Source organism: Channa argus, chromosome 9, assembly GCF_033026475.1.
Source record: "Channa argus isolate prfri chromosome 9, Channa argus male v1.0, whole genome shotgun sequence".
NCBI lineage: Eukaryota > Metazoa > Chordata > Actinopteri > Anabantiformes > Channidae > Channa > Channa argus.
The window spans coordinates 25137993-25155145 of NC_090205.1; the positions used below are offsets into that span (position 1 = coordinate 25137993).

Below are 17153 nucleotides of genomic sequence, written 5' to 3' on the forward strand. Positions count from 1 at the left end.
AGCACAGTTGTAGTGAGGGCCACGCCCATAACACCAACAGCAACTGGTAAGAAAGTGAAGCCTTTTTACATTGCACAATAATGGTAGCACACAAAAGCAAGTAAATTGATCCTGAATTTCACAAAATGCAGCTCAGGCAGTTCCACTTTGACAGATCACTTGAGCCAGCATTGATAATTTATTCACAAAAGTTGAGGTTAGATTTTTTATTGTGACTTTGACACGAGACACTTTTACCACATGACCCTAAATAAATCTTATATCTTATGTCTCTTAGTGGAGAAAAAGCCAACAGGAAGGGATGTTGTGTTTTTGTTGGATGGATCTGATGGCACTAGAACTGGATTCCCAGCTATGAGAGACTTTGTCCAGAGAGTAGTAGAGACACTGAGTGTGGATGATGACAAAGACCGCGTCTCAGTGGTTCAGTACAGCAGAGACCCAGGTGTCCAGTTCTATCTGAACACATACACCACGAAAGGCGAGATCCTTGATACTGTCAGAGGTTTGAGCCACAAGGGAGGCAGACCCCTCAACACTGGAGCCGCTCTCCAGTTCTTGAGGGACAATGTATTTACAGCTTCTGCAGGAAGCAGGCACCTGGACAGAGTTCCACAGGTGCTAATATTGCTAATTGGTGGAAGGTCTTCTGACAGTGTGAATGCACCAGCCTCTGCTCTCAAGCAGATGGGTGTACAGACCTTTGCAATTGGAACCAGGAGCTCTGATCTCAACGAACTACAGAAGATATCCCATGATCCCAGTAGTACCCTATTTGTGTCTGAGTTTACTGAACTTCCCAGTGTTCAAGAACAGCTCTCCTCTGTAATGAGCACAGTTCTACTGAGGGCCACGCCCATAACACCAACAGTAACTGGTAAGAAAGTGAAGCCTTTTTACATTGCACAATAATGGTAGCACACAAAAGCAAGTAAATTGATCCTGAATTTCACAAAATTCAGCTCAGGCAGTTCCACTTTGACAGATCACTTGTGCCAGCATTGATAATTTATTCACAAAGGTTGAGGTTAGATTTCATATTCTGACTTTGACACGAGACACTTTTACCACATGACCCTAAATAAATCTTATATCTTATGTCTCTTAGTGGATAAAAAGCCAACAGGAAGGGATGTTGTGTTTTTGTTGGATGGATCTGATGGCACTAGAACTGGATTCCCAGCTATGAGAGACTTTGTCCAGAGAGTAGTAGAGACACTGAGTGTGGATGATGACAAAGACCGCGTCTCAGTGGTTCAGTACAGCAGAGACCCAGGTGTTCAGTTCTATCTGAACACATACACCACGAAAGGCGAGATCCTTGATACTGTCAGAGGTTTGAGCCACAAGGGAGGCAGACCCCTCAACACTGGAGCCGCTCTCCAGTTGTTGAGGGACAATGTATTTACAGCTTCTGCAGGAAGCAGGCACCTGGACAGAGTTCCACAGGTGCTAATATTGCTAATTGGTGGAAGGTCTTCTGACAGTGTGAATGCACCAGCCTCTGCTCTCAAGCAGATGGGTGTACAGACCTTTGCAATTGGAACCAGGAGCTCTGATCTCAACGAACTACAGAAGATATCCCATGATCCCAGTAGTACCCTATTTGTGTCTGAGTTTACTGAACTTCCCAGTGTTCAAGAACAGCTCTCCTCTGTAATGAGCACAGTTCTACTGAGGGCCACGCCCATAGCACCAACAGTAACTGGTAAGAAAGTGAAACCTTTTTACATTCCACAATAATGGTAGCACACTAAAGCAAGTTAATTGATCCTGACTTTCACAAAATTCAGCTCAAGCAGTTCCTTGTGCCAGCATTGATAATTTATTCACAAAGGTTGAGGTTAGATTTCATATTGTGACTTTGATACGAGACACATTTGCCACATGACCCTAAATAAATCTAATATTTTATGTCCCTTAGTAGATAAAAAGCCAACAGGAAGGGATGTTGTTTTTTTGTTGGATGGATCTGATGGCACTAGAACTGGATTCCCAGCTATGAGAGACTTTGTCCAGAGAGTAGTAGAGACACTGAGTGTGGATGATGACAAAGACCGCGTCTCAGTGGTTCAGTACAGCCGAGACCCAGCTGTCCATTTCTATCTGAACACATACACCACGGAAGGCGAGATCCTTGATGCTGTCAGAGGCGTAAGGCACAAGGGCGGCAGACCCCTCAACACTGGAGCCGCTCTCCAGTTCTTGGGGGACAATGTCTTCACAGCTTCTGCAGGAAGCAGGCACCTGGACAGAGTTCCACAGGTGCTAATATTGCTAAGTGGTGGAAGGTCATCTGACAGTGTGGATGCACCAGCCTCTGCTCTCAAGCAGATGGGTGTACAGACCTTTGCAATTGGAACCAGGAGCTCTGATCTCAACGAACTACAGAAGATATCCCATGATCCCAGTAGTACCCTATTTGTGTCTGAGTTTACTGAACTTCCCAGTGTTCAAGAACAGCTCTCCTCTGTAATGAGCACAGTTCTACTGAGGGCCACGCCCATAACACCAACAGTACCTGGTAAGAAAGTGAAGCCTTTTTACATTGCACAATAATGGTAGCACACAAAAGCAAGTATATTGATCCTGAATTTCACAAAATTCAGCTCAGGCAGTTCCACTTTGACAGATCACTTGTGCCAGTATTGATAATATATACACAAAGGTTGAGGTTAGATTTCATATTCTGACTTTGACACGAGACACTTTTTCCACATGAACCTAAATAAATCTTATATCTTATGTCTCTTAGTGGAGAAAAAGCCAACAGGAAGGGATGTTGTGTTTTTGTTGGATGGATCTGATGGCACTAGAACTGGATTCCCAGCTATGAGAGACTTTGTCCAGAGAGTAGTTCAGACACTGAGTGTGGATGATGACAAAGACCGCGTCTCAGTGGTTCAGTACAGCAGAGACCCAGCTGTCCAGTTCTATCTGAACACATACACCACGGAAGGCGAAATCCTTGATACTGTCAGAGGTTTGAGCCACAAGGGCGGCAGACCCCTCAACACTGGAGCCGCTCTCCAGTTCTTGAGAGACAATGTCTTCAAAGCTTCTGCAGGAAGCAGATATCTGGACAGAGTTCCACAGGTGCTAATATTGCTAAGTGGTGGAAGGTCATCTGACAGTGTTGATGCACCAGCCTCTGCTCTCAAGCAGATGGGTGTACAGACCTTTGCAATTGGAACCAGGAGCTCTGATCTCACTGAACTGCAGAAGATATCCCATGATTCCAGTAGTACTTTATCTGTGTCTGAGTTTACTGAACTTCCCAGTGTTCAAGAACAACTCTCCTCTAAAATGAGCACAGTTGTAGTGAGGGCCACGCCCATAACACCAACAGTACCTGGTAAGAACGTGAAGCCTTTTTACATTGCACAATAATGGTAGCACACAAAAGCAAGTATATTGATCCTGAATTTCACAAAATTCAGCTCAGGCAGTTCCACTTTGACAGATCACTTGTGCCAGCATTGATAATATATACACAAAATTTGAGGTTAGATTTCTTATTTTGACTCTGACACAAGACACTTTTTCCACATGACCCTAAATAAATCTTATATCTTATGTCTCTTAGTGGAGAAAAAGCAAACAGGAAGGGATGTTGTGTTTTTGTTGGATGGATCTGATGGCACTAGAACTGGATTCCCAGCTATGAGAGACTTTGTCCAGAAAGTAGTACAGACACTGAGTGTGGATGATGACAAAGACCGCGTCTCAGTGGTTCAGTACAGCAGAGACCCAGGTGTCCAGTTCTATCTGAACACATACACCACGAAAGGCGAGATCCTTGATACTGTCAGAGGTTTGAGCCACAAGGGAGGCAGACCCCTCAACACTGGAGCCGCTCTCCAGTTCTTGAGGGACAATGTATTTACAGCTTCTGCAGGAAGCAGGCACCTGGACAGAGTACCACAGGTGCTAATATTGCTAATTGGTGGAAGGTCTTCTGACAGTGTGAATGCACCAGCCTCTGCTCTCAAGCAGATGGGTGTACAGACCTTTGCAATTGGAACCAGGAGCTCTGATCTCAACGAACTACAGAAGATATCCCATGATCCCAGTAGTACCCTATTTGTGTCTGAGTTTACTGAACTTCCCAGTGTTCAAGAACAGCTCTCCTCTGTAATGAGCACAGTTCTACTGAGGGCCACGCCCATAACACCAACAGTAGCTGGTAAGAAAGTGAAGCCTTTTTACATTGCACAATAATGGTAGCACACAAAAGCAAGTATATTGATCCTGAATTTCACAAAATTCAGCTCAGGCAGTTCCACTTTGACAGATCACTTGTGCCAGCATTGATAATATTTACACAAAGGTTGAGGTTAGATTTCTTATTGTGACTCTGACACAAGACACTTTTTCCACATGACCCTAAATAAATCTTATATCTTATGTCTCTTAGTGGAAAAAAAGCCAACAGGAAGGGATGTTGTGTTTTTGTTGGATGGATCTGATGGCACTAGAACTGGATTCCCAGCTATGAGAGACTTTGTCCAGAGAGTAGTAGAGACACTGAGTGTGGATGATGACAAAGACCGCGTCTCAGTGGTTCAGTACAGCAGAGACCCAGCTGTCCAGTTCTATCTGAACACATACACCACGGAAGGCGAAATCCTTGATACTGTCAGAGGCTTAAGGCACAAGGGCGGCAGACCCCTTAACACTGGAGCCGCTCTCCAGTTCTTGAGAGACAATGTCTTCAAAGCTTCTGCAGGAAGCAGACACCTGGACAGAGTACCACAGGTGCTAATATTGCTAAGTGGTGGAAGGTCATCTGACAGTGTGGATGCACCAGCCTCTGCTCTCAAGCAGATGGGTGTACAGACCTTTGCAATTGGAACCAGGAGCTCTGATCTCACTGAACTGCAGAAGATATCCCATGATCCCAGTAGTATTTTATCTGTGTCTGAGTTTACTGAACTTCCCAGTATTCAAGAACAGCTCTCCTCTAAAATGAGCACAGTTGTAGTGAGGGCCACGCCCATAACACCAACAGCAACTGGTAAGAAAGTGAAGCCTTTTTACATTGCACAATAATGGTAGCACACAAAAGCAAGTAAATTGATCCTGAATTTCACAAAATTCAGCTCAGGCAGTTCCACTTTGACAGATCACTTGTGCCAGCATTGATAATTTATTCACAAAGGTTGAGGTTAGATTTCATATTCTGACTTTGACACGAGACACTTTTACCACATGACCCTAAATAAATCTTATATCTTATGTCTCTTAGTGGATAAAAAGCCAACAGGAAGGGATGTTGTGTTTTTGTTGGATGGATCTGATGGCACTAGAACTGGATTCCCAGCTATGAGAGACTTTGTCCAGAGAGTAGTACAGACACTGAGTGTGGATGATGACAAAGACCGCGTCTCAGTGGTTCAGTACAGCAGAGACCCAGGTGTCCAGTTCTATCTGAACACATACACCACGAAAGGCGATATCCTTGATACTGTCAGAGGTTTGAGCCACAAGGGAGGCAGACCCCTCAACACTGGAGCCGCTCTCCAGTTCTTGAGGGACAATGTATTTACAGCTTCTGCAGGAAGCAGGCACCTGGACAGAGTTCCACAGGTGCTAATATTGCTAATTGGTGGAAGGTCTTCTGACAGTGTGGATGCACCAGCCTCTGCTCTCAAGCAGATGGGTGTACAGACCTTTGCAATTGGAACCAGGAGCTCTGATCTCAACGAACTACAGAAGATATCCCATGATCCCAGTAGTACCCTATTTGTGTCTGAGTTTACTGAACTTCCCAGTGTTCAAGAACAGCTCTCCTCTGTAATGAGCACAGTTCTACTGAGGGCCACGCCCATAACACCAACAGTAACTGGTAAGAAAGTGAAGCCTTTTTACATTGCACAATAATGGTAGCACACAAAAGCAAGTATATTGATCCTGAATTTCACAAAATTCAGCTCAGGCAGTTCCACTTTGACAGATCACTTGTGCCAGTATTGATAATATATACACAAAGGTTGAGGTTAGATTTCATATTCTGACTTTGACACGAGACACTTTTTCCACATGACCCTAAATAAATCTTATATCTTATGTCTCTTAGTGGAGAAAAAGCCAACAGGAAGGGATGTTGTGTTTTTGTTGGATGGATCTGATGGCACTAGAACTGGATTCCCAGCTATGAGAGACTTTGTCCAGAGAGTAGTACAGACACTGAGTGTGGATGATGACAAAGACCGCGTCTCAGTGGTTCAGTACAGCAGAGACCCAGCTGTCCAGTTCTATCTGAACACATACACCACGGAAGGCGAAATCCTTGATACTGTCAGAGGTTTGAGCCACAAGGGCGGCAGACCCCTCAACACTGGAGCCGCTCTCCAGTTCTTGAGAGACAATGTCTTCAAAGCTTCTGCAGGAAGCAGATATCTGGACAGAGTTCCACAGGTGCTAATATTGCTAAGTGGTGGAAGGTCATCTGACAGTGTTGATGCACCAGCCTCTGCTCTCAAGCAGATGGGTGTACAGACCTTTGCAATTGGAACCAGGAGCTCTGATCTCACTGAACTGCAGAAGATATCCCATGATTCCAGTAGTACTTTATCTGTGTCTGAGTTTACTGAACTTCCCAGTGTTCAAGAACAACTCTCCTCTAAAATGAGCACAGTTGTAGTGAGGGCCACGCCCATAACACCAACAGCAACTGGTAAGAAAGTGAAGCCTTTTTACATTGCACAATAATGGTAGCACACAAAAGCAAGTAAATTGATCCTGAATTTCACAAAATGCAGCTCAGGCAGTTCCACTTTGACAGATCACTTGAGCCAGCATTGATAATTTATTCACAAAAGTTGAGGTTAGATTTTTTATTGTGACTTTGACACGAGACACTTTTACCACATGACCCTAAATAAATCTTATATCTTATGTCTCTTAGTGGAGAAAAAGCCAACAGGAAGGGATGTTGTGTTTTTGTTGGATGGATCTGATGGCACTAGAACTGGATTCCCAGCTATGAGAGACTTTGTCCAGAGAGTAGTAGAGACACTGAGTGTGGATGATGACAAAGACCGCGTCTCAGTGGTTCAGTACAGCAGAGACCCAGGTGTCCAGTTCTATCTGAACACATACACCACGAAAGGCGAGATCCTTGATACTGTCAGAGGTTTGAGCCACAAGGGAGGCAGACCCCTCAACACTGGAGCCGCTCTCCAGTTCTTGAGGGACAATGTATTTACAGCTTCTGCAGGAAGCAGGCACCTGGACAGAGTTCCACAGGTGCTAATATTGCTAATTGGTGGAAGGTCTTCTGACAGTGTGAATGCACCAGCCTCTGCTCTCAAGCAGATGGGTGTACAGACCTTTGCAATTGGAACCAGGAGCTCTGATCTCAACGAACTACAGAAGATATCCCATGATCCCAGTAGTACCCTATTTGTGTCTGAGTTTACTGAACTTCCCAGTGTTCAAGAACAGCTCTCCTCTGTAATGAGCACAGTTCTACTGAGGGCCACGCCCATAACACCAACAGTAACTGGTAAGAAAGTGAAGCCTTTTTACATTGCACAATAATGGTAGCACACAAAAGCAAGTAAATTGATCCTGAATTTCACAAAATTCAGCTCAGGCAGTTCCACTTTGACAGATCACTTGTGCCAGCATTGATAATTTATTCACAAAGGTTGAGGTTAGATTTCATATTCTGACTTTGACACGAGACACTTTTACCACATGACCCTAAATAAATCTTATATCTTATGTCTCTTAGTGGATAAAAAGCCAACAGGAAGGGATGTTGTGTTTTTGTTGGATGGATCTGATGGCACTAGAACTGGATTCCCAGCTATGAGAGACTTTGTCCAGAGAGTAGTAGAGACACTGAGTGTGGATGATGACAAAGACCGCGTCTCAGTGGTTCAGTACAGCAGAGACCCAGGTGTCCAGTTCTATCTGAACACATACACCACGAAAGGCGAGATCCTTGATACTGTCAGAGGTTTGAGCCACAAGGGAGGCAGACCCCTCAACACTGGAGCCGCTCTCCAGTTCTTGAGAGACAATGTCTTCACAGCTTCTGCAGGAAGCAGATATCTGGACAGAGTTCCACAGGTGCTAATATTGCTAAGTGGTGGAAGGTCATCTGACAGTGTTGATGCACCAGCCTCTGCTCTCAAGCAGATGGGTGTACAGACCTTTGCAATTGGAACCAGGAGCTCTGATCTCACTGAACTGCAGAAGATATCCCATGATTCCAGTAGTACTTTATCTGTGTCTGAGTTTACTGAACTTCCCAGTGTTCAAGAAAAGCTCTCCTCTATAATGAGCACAGATCTAGTGAGGGCCACGCCCATAACACCAACAGTAACTGGTAAGAAAGTGAAGCCTTTTTACATTGCACAATAATGGTAGCACACAAAAGCAAGTAAATTGATCCTGAATTTCACAAAATTCAGCTCAGGCAGTTCCACTTTGACAGATCACTTGTGCCAGCATTGATAATTTATTCACAAAGGTTGAGGTTAGATTTCATATTCTGACTTTGACACGAGACACTTTTACCACATGACCCTAAATAAATCTTATATCTTATGTCTCTTAGTGGATAAAAAGCCAACAGGAAGGGATGTTGTGTTTTTGTTGGATGGATCTGATGGCACTAGAACTGGATTCCCAGCTATGAGAGACTTTGTCCAGAGAGTAGTAGAGACACTGAGTGTGGATGATGACAAAGACCGCGTCTCAGTGGTTCAGTACAGCAGAGACCCAGGTGTCCAGTTCTATCTGAACACATACACCACGAAAGGCGAGATCCTTGATACTGTCAGAGGTTTGAGCCACAAGGGAGGCAGACCCCTCAACACTGGAGCCGCTCTCCAGTTCTTGAGAGACAATGTCTTCAATGCTTCTGCAGGAAGTAGACACCTGGACAGAGTACCACAGGTGCTAATATTGCTAAGTGGTGGAAGGTCATCTGACAGTGTGGATGCACCAGCCTCTGCTCTCAAGCAGATGGGTGTACAGACCTTTGCAATTGGAACCAGGAGTTCTGATCTCACTGAACTGCAGAAGATATCCCATGATCCCAGTAATATTTTATCTGTGTCTGAGTTTACTCAACTTCCCAGTGTTCAAGAAAAGCTCTCCTCAGTGATGAGCACAGTTCTAGTGAGGGCCACGCCCATAACACCAACAGTAACTGGTAAGAAAGTGAAGCCTTTTTACATTGCACAATAATGTTAGCACACAAAAGCAAGTAAATTGATCCTGAATTTCACAAAATTCAGCTCAGGCAGTTCCACTTTGACAGATCACTTGAGCCAGCATTGATAATTTATTCACAAAGGTTGAGGTTAGATTTTTTATTGTGACTTTGACACGAGACACTTTTACCACATGACCCTAAATAAATCTTATATCTTATGTCTCTTAGTGGAGAAAAAGCCAACAGGAAGGGATGTTGTGTTTTTGTTGGATGGATCTGATGGCACTAGAACTGGATTCCCAGCTATGAGAGACTTTGTCCAGAGAGTAGTACAGACACTGAGTGTGGATGATGACAAAGACCGCGTCTCAGTGGTTCAGTACAGCAGAGACCCAGCTGTCCAGTTCTATCTGAACACATACACCACGGAAGGCGAAATCCTTGATACTGTCAGAGGCTTAAGGCACAAGGGCGGCAGACCCCTCAACACTGGAGCCGCTCTCCAGTTCTTGAGAGACAATGTCTTCAAAGCTTCTGCAGGAAGCAGACACCTGGACAGAGTACCACAGGTGCTAATATTGCTAAGTGGTGGAAGGTCATCTGACAGTGTGGATGCACCAGCCTCTGCTCTCAAGCAGATGGGTGTACAGACCTTTGCAATTGGAACCAGGAGCTCTGATCTCACTGAACTGCAGAAGATATCCCATGATCCCAGTAGTACTTTATCTGTGTCTGAGTTTACTCAACTTCCCAGTGTTCAAGAACAGCTCTCCTCTAAAATGAGCACAGTTGTAGTGAGGGCCACGCCCATAACACCAACAGTAACTGGTAAGAAAGTGAAGCCTTTGTACATTGCACAATAATGGTAGCACATAAAAGCAAGTATATTGATCCTGAATTTCACAAAATTCAGCTCAGGCAGTTCCACTTTGACAGATCACTTGAGCCAGCATTGATAATTGATTCACAAAGCTTGAGGTTAGATTTCATATTGTGACTTTGACACGAGACACTTTTGCCACATGACCCTAAATAAATCTTATATCTTATGTCCCTTAGTGGAGAAAATGCCAACAGGAAGGGATGTTGTGATTTTGTTGGATGGTTCTGATGGCACTAGAACTGGATTCCCAGCTATGAGAGACTTTGTCCAGAGAGTAGTAGAGACACTGAGTGTGGATGATGACAAAGACCGCGTCTCAGTGGTTCAGTACAGCAGAGACCCAGGTGTCCAGTTCTATCTGAACACATACACCACGAAAGGCGAGATCCTTGATACTGTCAGAGGTTTGAGCCACAAGGGAGGCAGACCCCTCAACACTGGAGCCGCTCTCCAGTTCTTGAGGGACAATGTATTTACAGCTTCTGCAGGAAGCAGGCACCTGGACAGAGTTCCACAGGTGCTAATATTGCTAATTGGTGGAAGGTCTTCTGACAGTGTGGATGCACCAGCCTCTGCTCTCAAGCAGATGGGTGTACAGACCTTTGCAATTGGAACCAGGAGCTCTGATCTCAACGAACTACAGAAGATATCCCATGATCCCAGTAGTACCCTATTTGTGTCTGAGTTTACTGAACTTCCCAGTGTTCAAGAACAGCTCTCCTCTGTAATGAGCACAGTTCTACTGAGGGCCACGCCCATAACACCAACAGTAACTGGTAAGAAAGTGAAGCCTTTTTACATTCCACAATAATGGTAGCACATTGATAATTTATTCACAAAGGTTGAGGTTAGATTTCATATTGTGACTTTAACAAGGGAAACTTGTAAAAGTCAACCTAAATAAATCTAATATTTTATGTCCCTTAGGAGAGAAAAAGCCAACAGGAAGGGATGTTGTGTTTTTGTTGGATGGATCTGATGGTACTAGAACTGGATTCCCAGCTATGAGAGACTTTGTCCATAGAGTAGTAGAGACACTAAATGTGGAAAATGATAAAGACCGCATTTCATTGGTTCAATACAGCAGAGACCAAGCTGTCCAGTTCTATCTGAACACATATACCACGAAAGGGGAGATCCTTGATACTGTCAGAGGTTTGAGGCACAAGGGCGGCAGACCCCTCAACACTGGAGCTGCTCTCCAGTTCTTGAGGGACAATGTCTTCACGGCTTCTGCAGGAAGCAGACATTTGGACAGAGTTCCACAGATACTAATATTGCTAAGTGGTGGAAGGTCATCTGACAGTGTTGATGCACCAGCCTCTGCTCTCAAGCAGATGGGTGTACAGACCTTTGCAATTGGAACCAGGAGCTCTGATCTCAATGAACTGCAGAAGATATCCCATGATTCCAGTAGTACTTTATCTGTGTCTGAGTTTACTGAACTTCCCAGTGTTCAAGAAAAGCTCTCCTCTATAATGAGCACAGATCTAGTGAGGGCCACGCCCATAACACCAACAGTAACTGGTAAGAAAGTGAAGCCTTTTTACATTGCACAATAATGGTAGCACACAAAAGCAAGTAAATTGATCCTGAATTTCACAAAATTCAGCTCAGGCAGTTCCACTTTGACAGATCACTTGTGCCAGCATTGATAATTTATTCACAAAGGTTGAGGTTAGATTTTTTATTGTGACTTTGACACGAGACACTTTTACCACATGACCCTAAATAAATCTTATATCTTATGTCTCTTAGTGGAGAAAAAGCCAACAGGAAGGGATGTTGTGTTTTTGTTGGATGGATCTGATGGCACTAGAACTGGATTCCCAGCTATGAGAGACTTTGTCCAGAGAGTAGTACAGACACTGAGTGTGGATGATGACAAAGACCGCGTCTCAGTGGTTCAGTACAGCAGAGACCCAGGTGTCCAGTTCTATCTGAACACATACACCACGAAAGGCGATATCCTTGATACTGTCAGAGGTTTGAGCCACAAGGGAGGCAGACCCCTCAACACTGGAGCCGCTCTCCAGTTCTTGAGGGACAATGTATTTACAGCTTCTGCAGGAAGCAGGCACCTGGACAGAGTTCCACAGGTGCTAATATTGCTAATTGGTGGAAGGTCTTCTGACAGTGTGGATGCACCAGCCTCTGCTCTCAAGCAGATGGGTGTACAGACCTTTGCAATTGGAACCAGGAGCTCTGATCTCACTGAACTGCAGAAGATATCCCATGATTCCAGTAGTACTTTATCTGTGTCTGAGTTTACTGAACTTCCCAGTGTTCAAGAAAAGCTCTCCTCTATAATGAGCACAGATCTAGTGAGGGCCACGCCCATAACACCAACAGTAACTGGTAAGAAAGTGAAGCCTTTTTACATTGCACAATAATGGTAGCACACAAAAGCAAGTAAATTGATCCTGAATTTCACAAAATTCAGCTCAGGCAGTTCCACTTTGACAGATCACTTGTGCCAGCATTGATAATTTATTCACAAAGGTTGAGGTTAGATTTTTTATTGTGACTTTGACACGAGACACTTTTACCACATGACCCTAAATAAATCTTATATCTTATGTCTCTTAGTGGAGAAAAAGCCAACAGGAAGGGATGTTGTGTTTTTGTTGGATGGATCTGATGGCACTAGAACTGGATTCCCAGCTATGAGAGACTTTGTCCAGAGAGTAGTAGAGACACTGAGTGTGGATGATGACAAAGACCGCGTCTCAGTGGTTCAGTACAGCAGAGACCCAGCTGTGCAGTTCTATCTGAACACATACACCACGGAAGGCGAGATCCTTGATGCTGTCAGAGGCTTAAGGCACAAGGGCGGCAGACCCCTCAACACTGGAGCCGCTCTCCAGTTCTTGAGGGACAATGTCTTCACAGCTTCTGCAGGAAGCAGGCACCTGGACAGAGTTCCACAGGTGCTAATATTGCTAAGTGGTGGAAGGTCATCTGACAGTGTTGATGCACCAGCCTCTGCTCTCAAGCAGATGGGTGTACAGACCTTTGCAATTGGAACCAGGAGCTCTGATCTCACTGAACTGCAGAAGATATCCCATGATCCCAGTAGTATTTTATCTGTGTCTGAGTTTACTGAACTTCCAAATGATCAAGAACAGCTCTCCTCTGTGATGAGCACAGTTCTAGTGAGGGCCACGCCCATAACACCAACAGTAACTGGTAAGAAAGTGAAGCCTTTTTACATTGCACAATAATGGTAGCACATAAAAGCAAGTATATTGATCCTGAATTTCACAAAATTCAGCTCAGGCAGTTCCACTTTGACAGATCACTTGAGCCAGCATTGATAATTGATTCACAAAGCTTGAGGTTAGATTTCATATTCTGACTTTGACACGAGACACTTTTGCCACATGACCCTAAATAAATCTTATATCTTATGTCCCTTAGTGGAGAAAAAGCCAACAGGAAGGGATGTTGTGATTTTGTTGGATGGATCTGATGGCACTAGAACTGGATTCCCAGCTATGAGAGACTTTGTCCAGAGAGTAGTACAGACACTGAGTGTGGATGATGACAAAGACCGCGTCTCAGTGGTTCAGTACAGCAGAGACCCAGGTGTCCAGTTCTATCTGAACACATACACCACGAAAGGCGATATCCTTGATACTGTCAGAGGTTTGAGCCACAAGGGCGGCAGACCCCTCAACACTGGAGCCGCTCTCCAGTTCTTGAGGGACAATGTATTTACAGCTTCTGCAGGAAGCAGGCACCTGGACAGAGTTCCACAGGTGCTAATATTGCTAATTGGTGGAAGGTCTTCTGACAGTGTGGATGCACCAGCCTCTGCTCTCAAGCAGATGGGTGTACAGACCTTTGCAATTGGAACCAGGAGCTCTGATCTCAACGAACTACAGAAGATATCCCATGATCCCAGTAGTACCCTATTTGTGTCTGAGTTTACTGAACTTCCCAGTGTTCAAGAACAGCTCTCCTCTGTAATGAGCACAGTTCTACTGAGGGCCACGCCCATAACACCAACAGTAACTGGTAAGAAAGTGAAGCCTTTTTACATTCCACAATAATGGTAGCACATTGATAATTTATTCACAAAGGTTGAGGTTAGATTTCATATTGTGACTTTAACAAGGGAAACTTGTAAAAATCAACCTAAATAAATCTAATATTTTATGTCCCTTAGGAGAGAAAAAGCCAACAGGAAGGGATGTTGTGTTTTTGTTGGATGGATCTGATGGTACTAGAACTGGATTCCCAGCTATGAGAGACTTTGTCCATAGAGTAGTAGAGACACTAAATGTGGAAAATGATAAAGACCGCATTTCATTGGTTCAATACAGCAGAGACCAAGCTGTCCAGTTCTATCTGAACACATATACCACGAAAGGCGAGATCCTTGATACTGTCAGAGGTTTGAGGCACAAGGGCGGCAGACCCCTCAACACTGGAGCTGCTCTCCAGTTCTTGAGGGACAATGTCTTCACGGCTTCTGCAGGAAGCAGACATTTGGACAGAGTTCCACAGATACTAATATTGCTAAGTGGTGGAAGGTCATCTGACAGTGTTGATGCACCAGCCTCTGCTCTCAAGCAGATGGGTGTACAGACCTTTGCAATTGGAACCAGGAGCTCTGATCTCAATGAACTGCAGAAGATATCCCATGATTCCAGTAGTACTTTATCTGTGTCTGAGTTTACTGAACTTCCCAGTGTTCAAGAAAAGCTCTCCTCTATAATGAGCACAGATCTAGTGAGGGCCACGCCCATAACACCAACAGTAACTGGTAAGAAAGTGAAGCCTTTTTACATTGCACAATAATGGTAGCACACAAAAGCAAGTAAATTGATCCTGAATTTCACAAAATTCAGCTCAGGCAGTTCCACTTTGACAGATCACTTGTGCCAGCATTGATAATTTATTCACAAAGGTTGAGGTTAGATTTTTTATTGTGACTTTGACACGAGACACTTTTACCACATGACCCTAAATAAATCTTATATCTTATGTCTCTTAGTGGAGAAAAAGCCAACAGGAAGGGATGTTGTGTTTTTGTTGGATGGATCTGATGGCACTAGAACTGGATTCCCAGCTATGAGAGACTTTGTCCAGAGAGTAGTACAGACACTGAGTGTGGATGATGACAAAGACCGCGTCTCAGTGGTTCAGTACAGCAGAGACCCAGGTGTCCAGTTCTATCTGAACACATACACCACGAAAGGCGATATCCTTGATACTGTCAGAGGTTTGAGCCACAAGGGAGGCAGACCCCTCAACACTGGAGCCGCTCTCCAGTTCTTGAGGGACAATGTATTTACAGCTTCTGCAGGAAGCAGGCACCTGGACAGAGTTCCACAGGTGCTAATATTGCTAATTGGTGGAAGGTCTTCTGACAGTGTGGATGCACCAGCCTCTGCTCTCAAGCAGATGGGTGTACAGACCTTTGCAATTGGAACCAGGAGCTCTGATCTCACTGAACTGCAGAAGATATCCCATGATTCCAGTAGTACTTTATCTGTGTCTGAGTTTACTGAACTTCCCAGTGTTCAAGAAAAGCTCTCCTCTATAATGAGCACAGATCTAGTGAGGGCCACGCCCATAACACCAACAGTAACTGGTAAGAAAGTGAAGCCTTTTTACATTGCACAATAATGGTAGCACACAAAAGCAAGTAAATTGATCCTGAATTTCACAAAATTCAGCTCAGGCAGTTCCACTTTGACAGATCACTTGTGCCAGCATTGATAATTTATTCACAAAGGTTGAGGTTAGATTTTTTATTGTGACTTTGACACGAGACACTTTTACCACATGACCCTAAATAAATCTTATATCTTATGTCTCTTAGTGGAGAAAAAGCCAACAGGAAGGGATGTTGTGTTTTTGTTGGATGGATCTGATGGCACTAGAACTGGATTCCCAGCTATGAGAGACTTTGTCCAGAGAGTAGTAGAGACACTGAGTGTGGATGATGACAAAGACCGCGTCTCAGTGGTTCAGTACAGCAGAGACCCAGCTGTGCAGTTCTATCTGAACACATACACCACGGAAGGCGAGATCCTTGATGCTGTCAGAGGCTTAAGGCACAAGGGCGGCAGACCCCTCAACACTGGAGCCGCTCTCCAGTTCTTGAGGGACAATGTCTTCACAGCTTCTGCAGGAAGCAGGCACCTGGACAGAGTTCCACAGGTGCTAATATTGCTAAGTGGTGGAAGGTCATCTGACAGTGTTGATGCACCAGCCTCTGCTCTCAAGCAGATGGGTGTACAGACCTTTGCAATTGGAACCAGGAGCTCTGATCTCACTGAACTGCAGAAGATATCCCATGATCCCAGTAGTATTTTATCTGTGTCTGAGTTTACTGAACTTCCAAATGTTCAAGAACAGCTCTCCTCTGTGATGAGCACAGTTCTAGTGAGGGCCACGCCCATAACACCAACAGTAACTGGTAAGAAAGTGAAGCCTTTTTACATTGCACAATAATGGTAGCACATAAAAGCAAGTATATTGATCCTGAATTTCACAAAATTCAGCTCAGGCAGTTCCACTTTGACAGATCACTTGAGCCAGCATTGATAATTGATTCACAAAGCTTGAGGTTAGATTTCATATTCTGACTTTGACACGAGACACTTTTGCCACATGACCCTAAATAAATCTTATATCTTATGTCCCTTAGTGGAGAAAAAGCCAACAGGAAGGGATGTTGTGATTTTGTTGGATGGATCTGATGGCACTAGAACTGGATTCCCAGCTATGAGAGACTTTGTCCAGAGAGTAGTACAGACACTGAGTGTGGATGATGACAAAGACCGCGTCTCAGTGGTTCAGTACAGCAGAGACCCAGGTGTCCAGTTCTATCTGAACACATACACCACGAAAGGCGATATCCTTGATACTGTCAGAGGTTTGAGCCACAAGGGAGGCAGACCCCTCAACACTGGAGCCGCTCTCCAGTTCTTGAGGGACAATGTATTTACAGCTTCTGCAGGAAGCAGGCACCTGGACAGAGTTCCACAGGTGCTAATATTGCTAATTGGTGGAAGGTCTTCTGACAGTGTGGATGCACCAGCCTCTGCTCTCAAGCAGATGGGTGTACAGACCTTTGCA

The 17153-nt window shown here is 44.5% G+C and overlaps 2 protein-coding genes across 9 annotated transcripts in view; both read left to right on the forward strand.

The window, feature by feature from the left end:
* The window catches only part of LOC137132500 (collagen alpha-3(VI) chain-like), a 120198-nt gene that overhangs the window by 34788 nt on the left and 68257 nt on the right, over positions 1-17153 (forward strand). The window lies entirely within an intron of this gene.
* On the forward strand, positions 8152-11620 carry LOC137132805 (collagen alpha-3(VI) chain-like). The gene is made up of 3 exons (XM_067515794.1): positions 8152-8341; positions 10235-10834; positions 10986-11620. Exons 1-3 carry the CDS (start codon positions 8152-8154, stop codon positions 11618-11620), a joined length of 1425 nt encoding a protein of 474 aa, XP_067371895.1.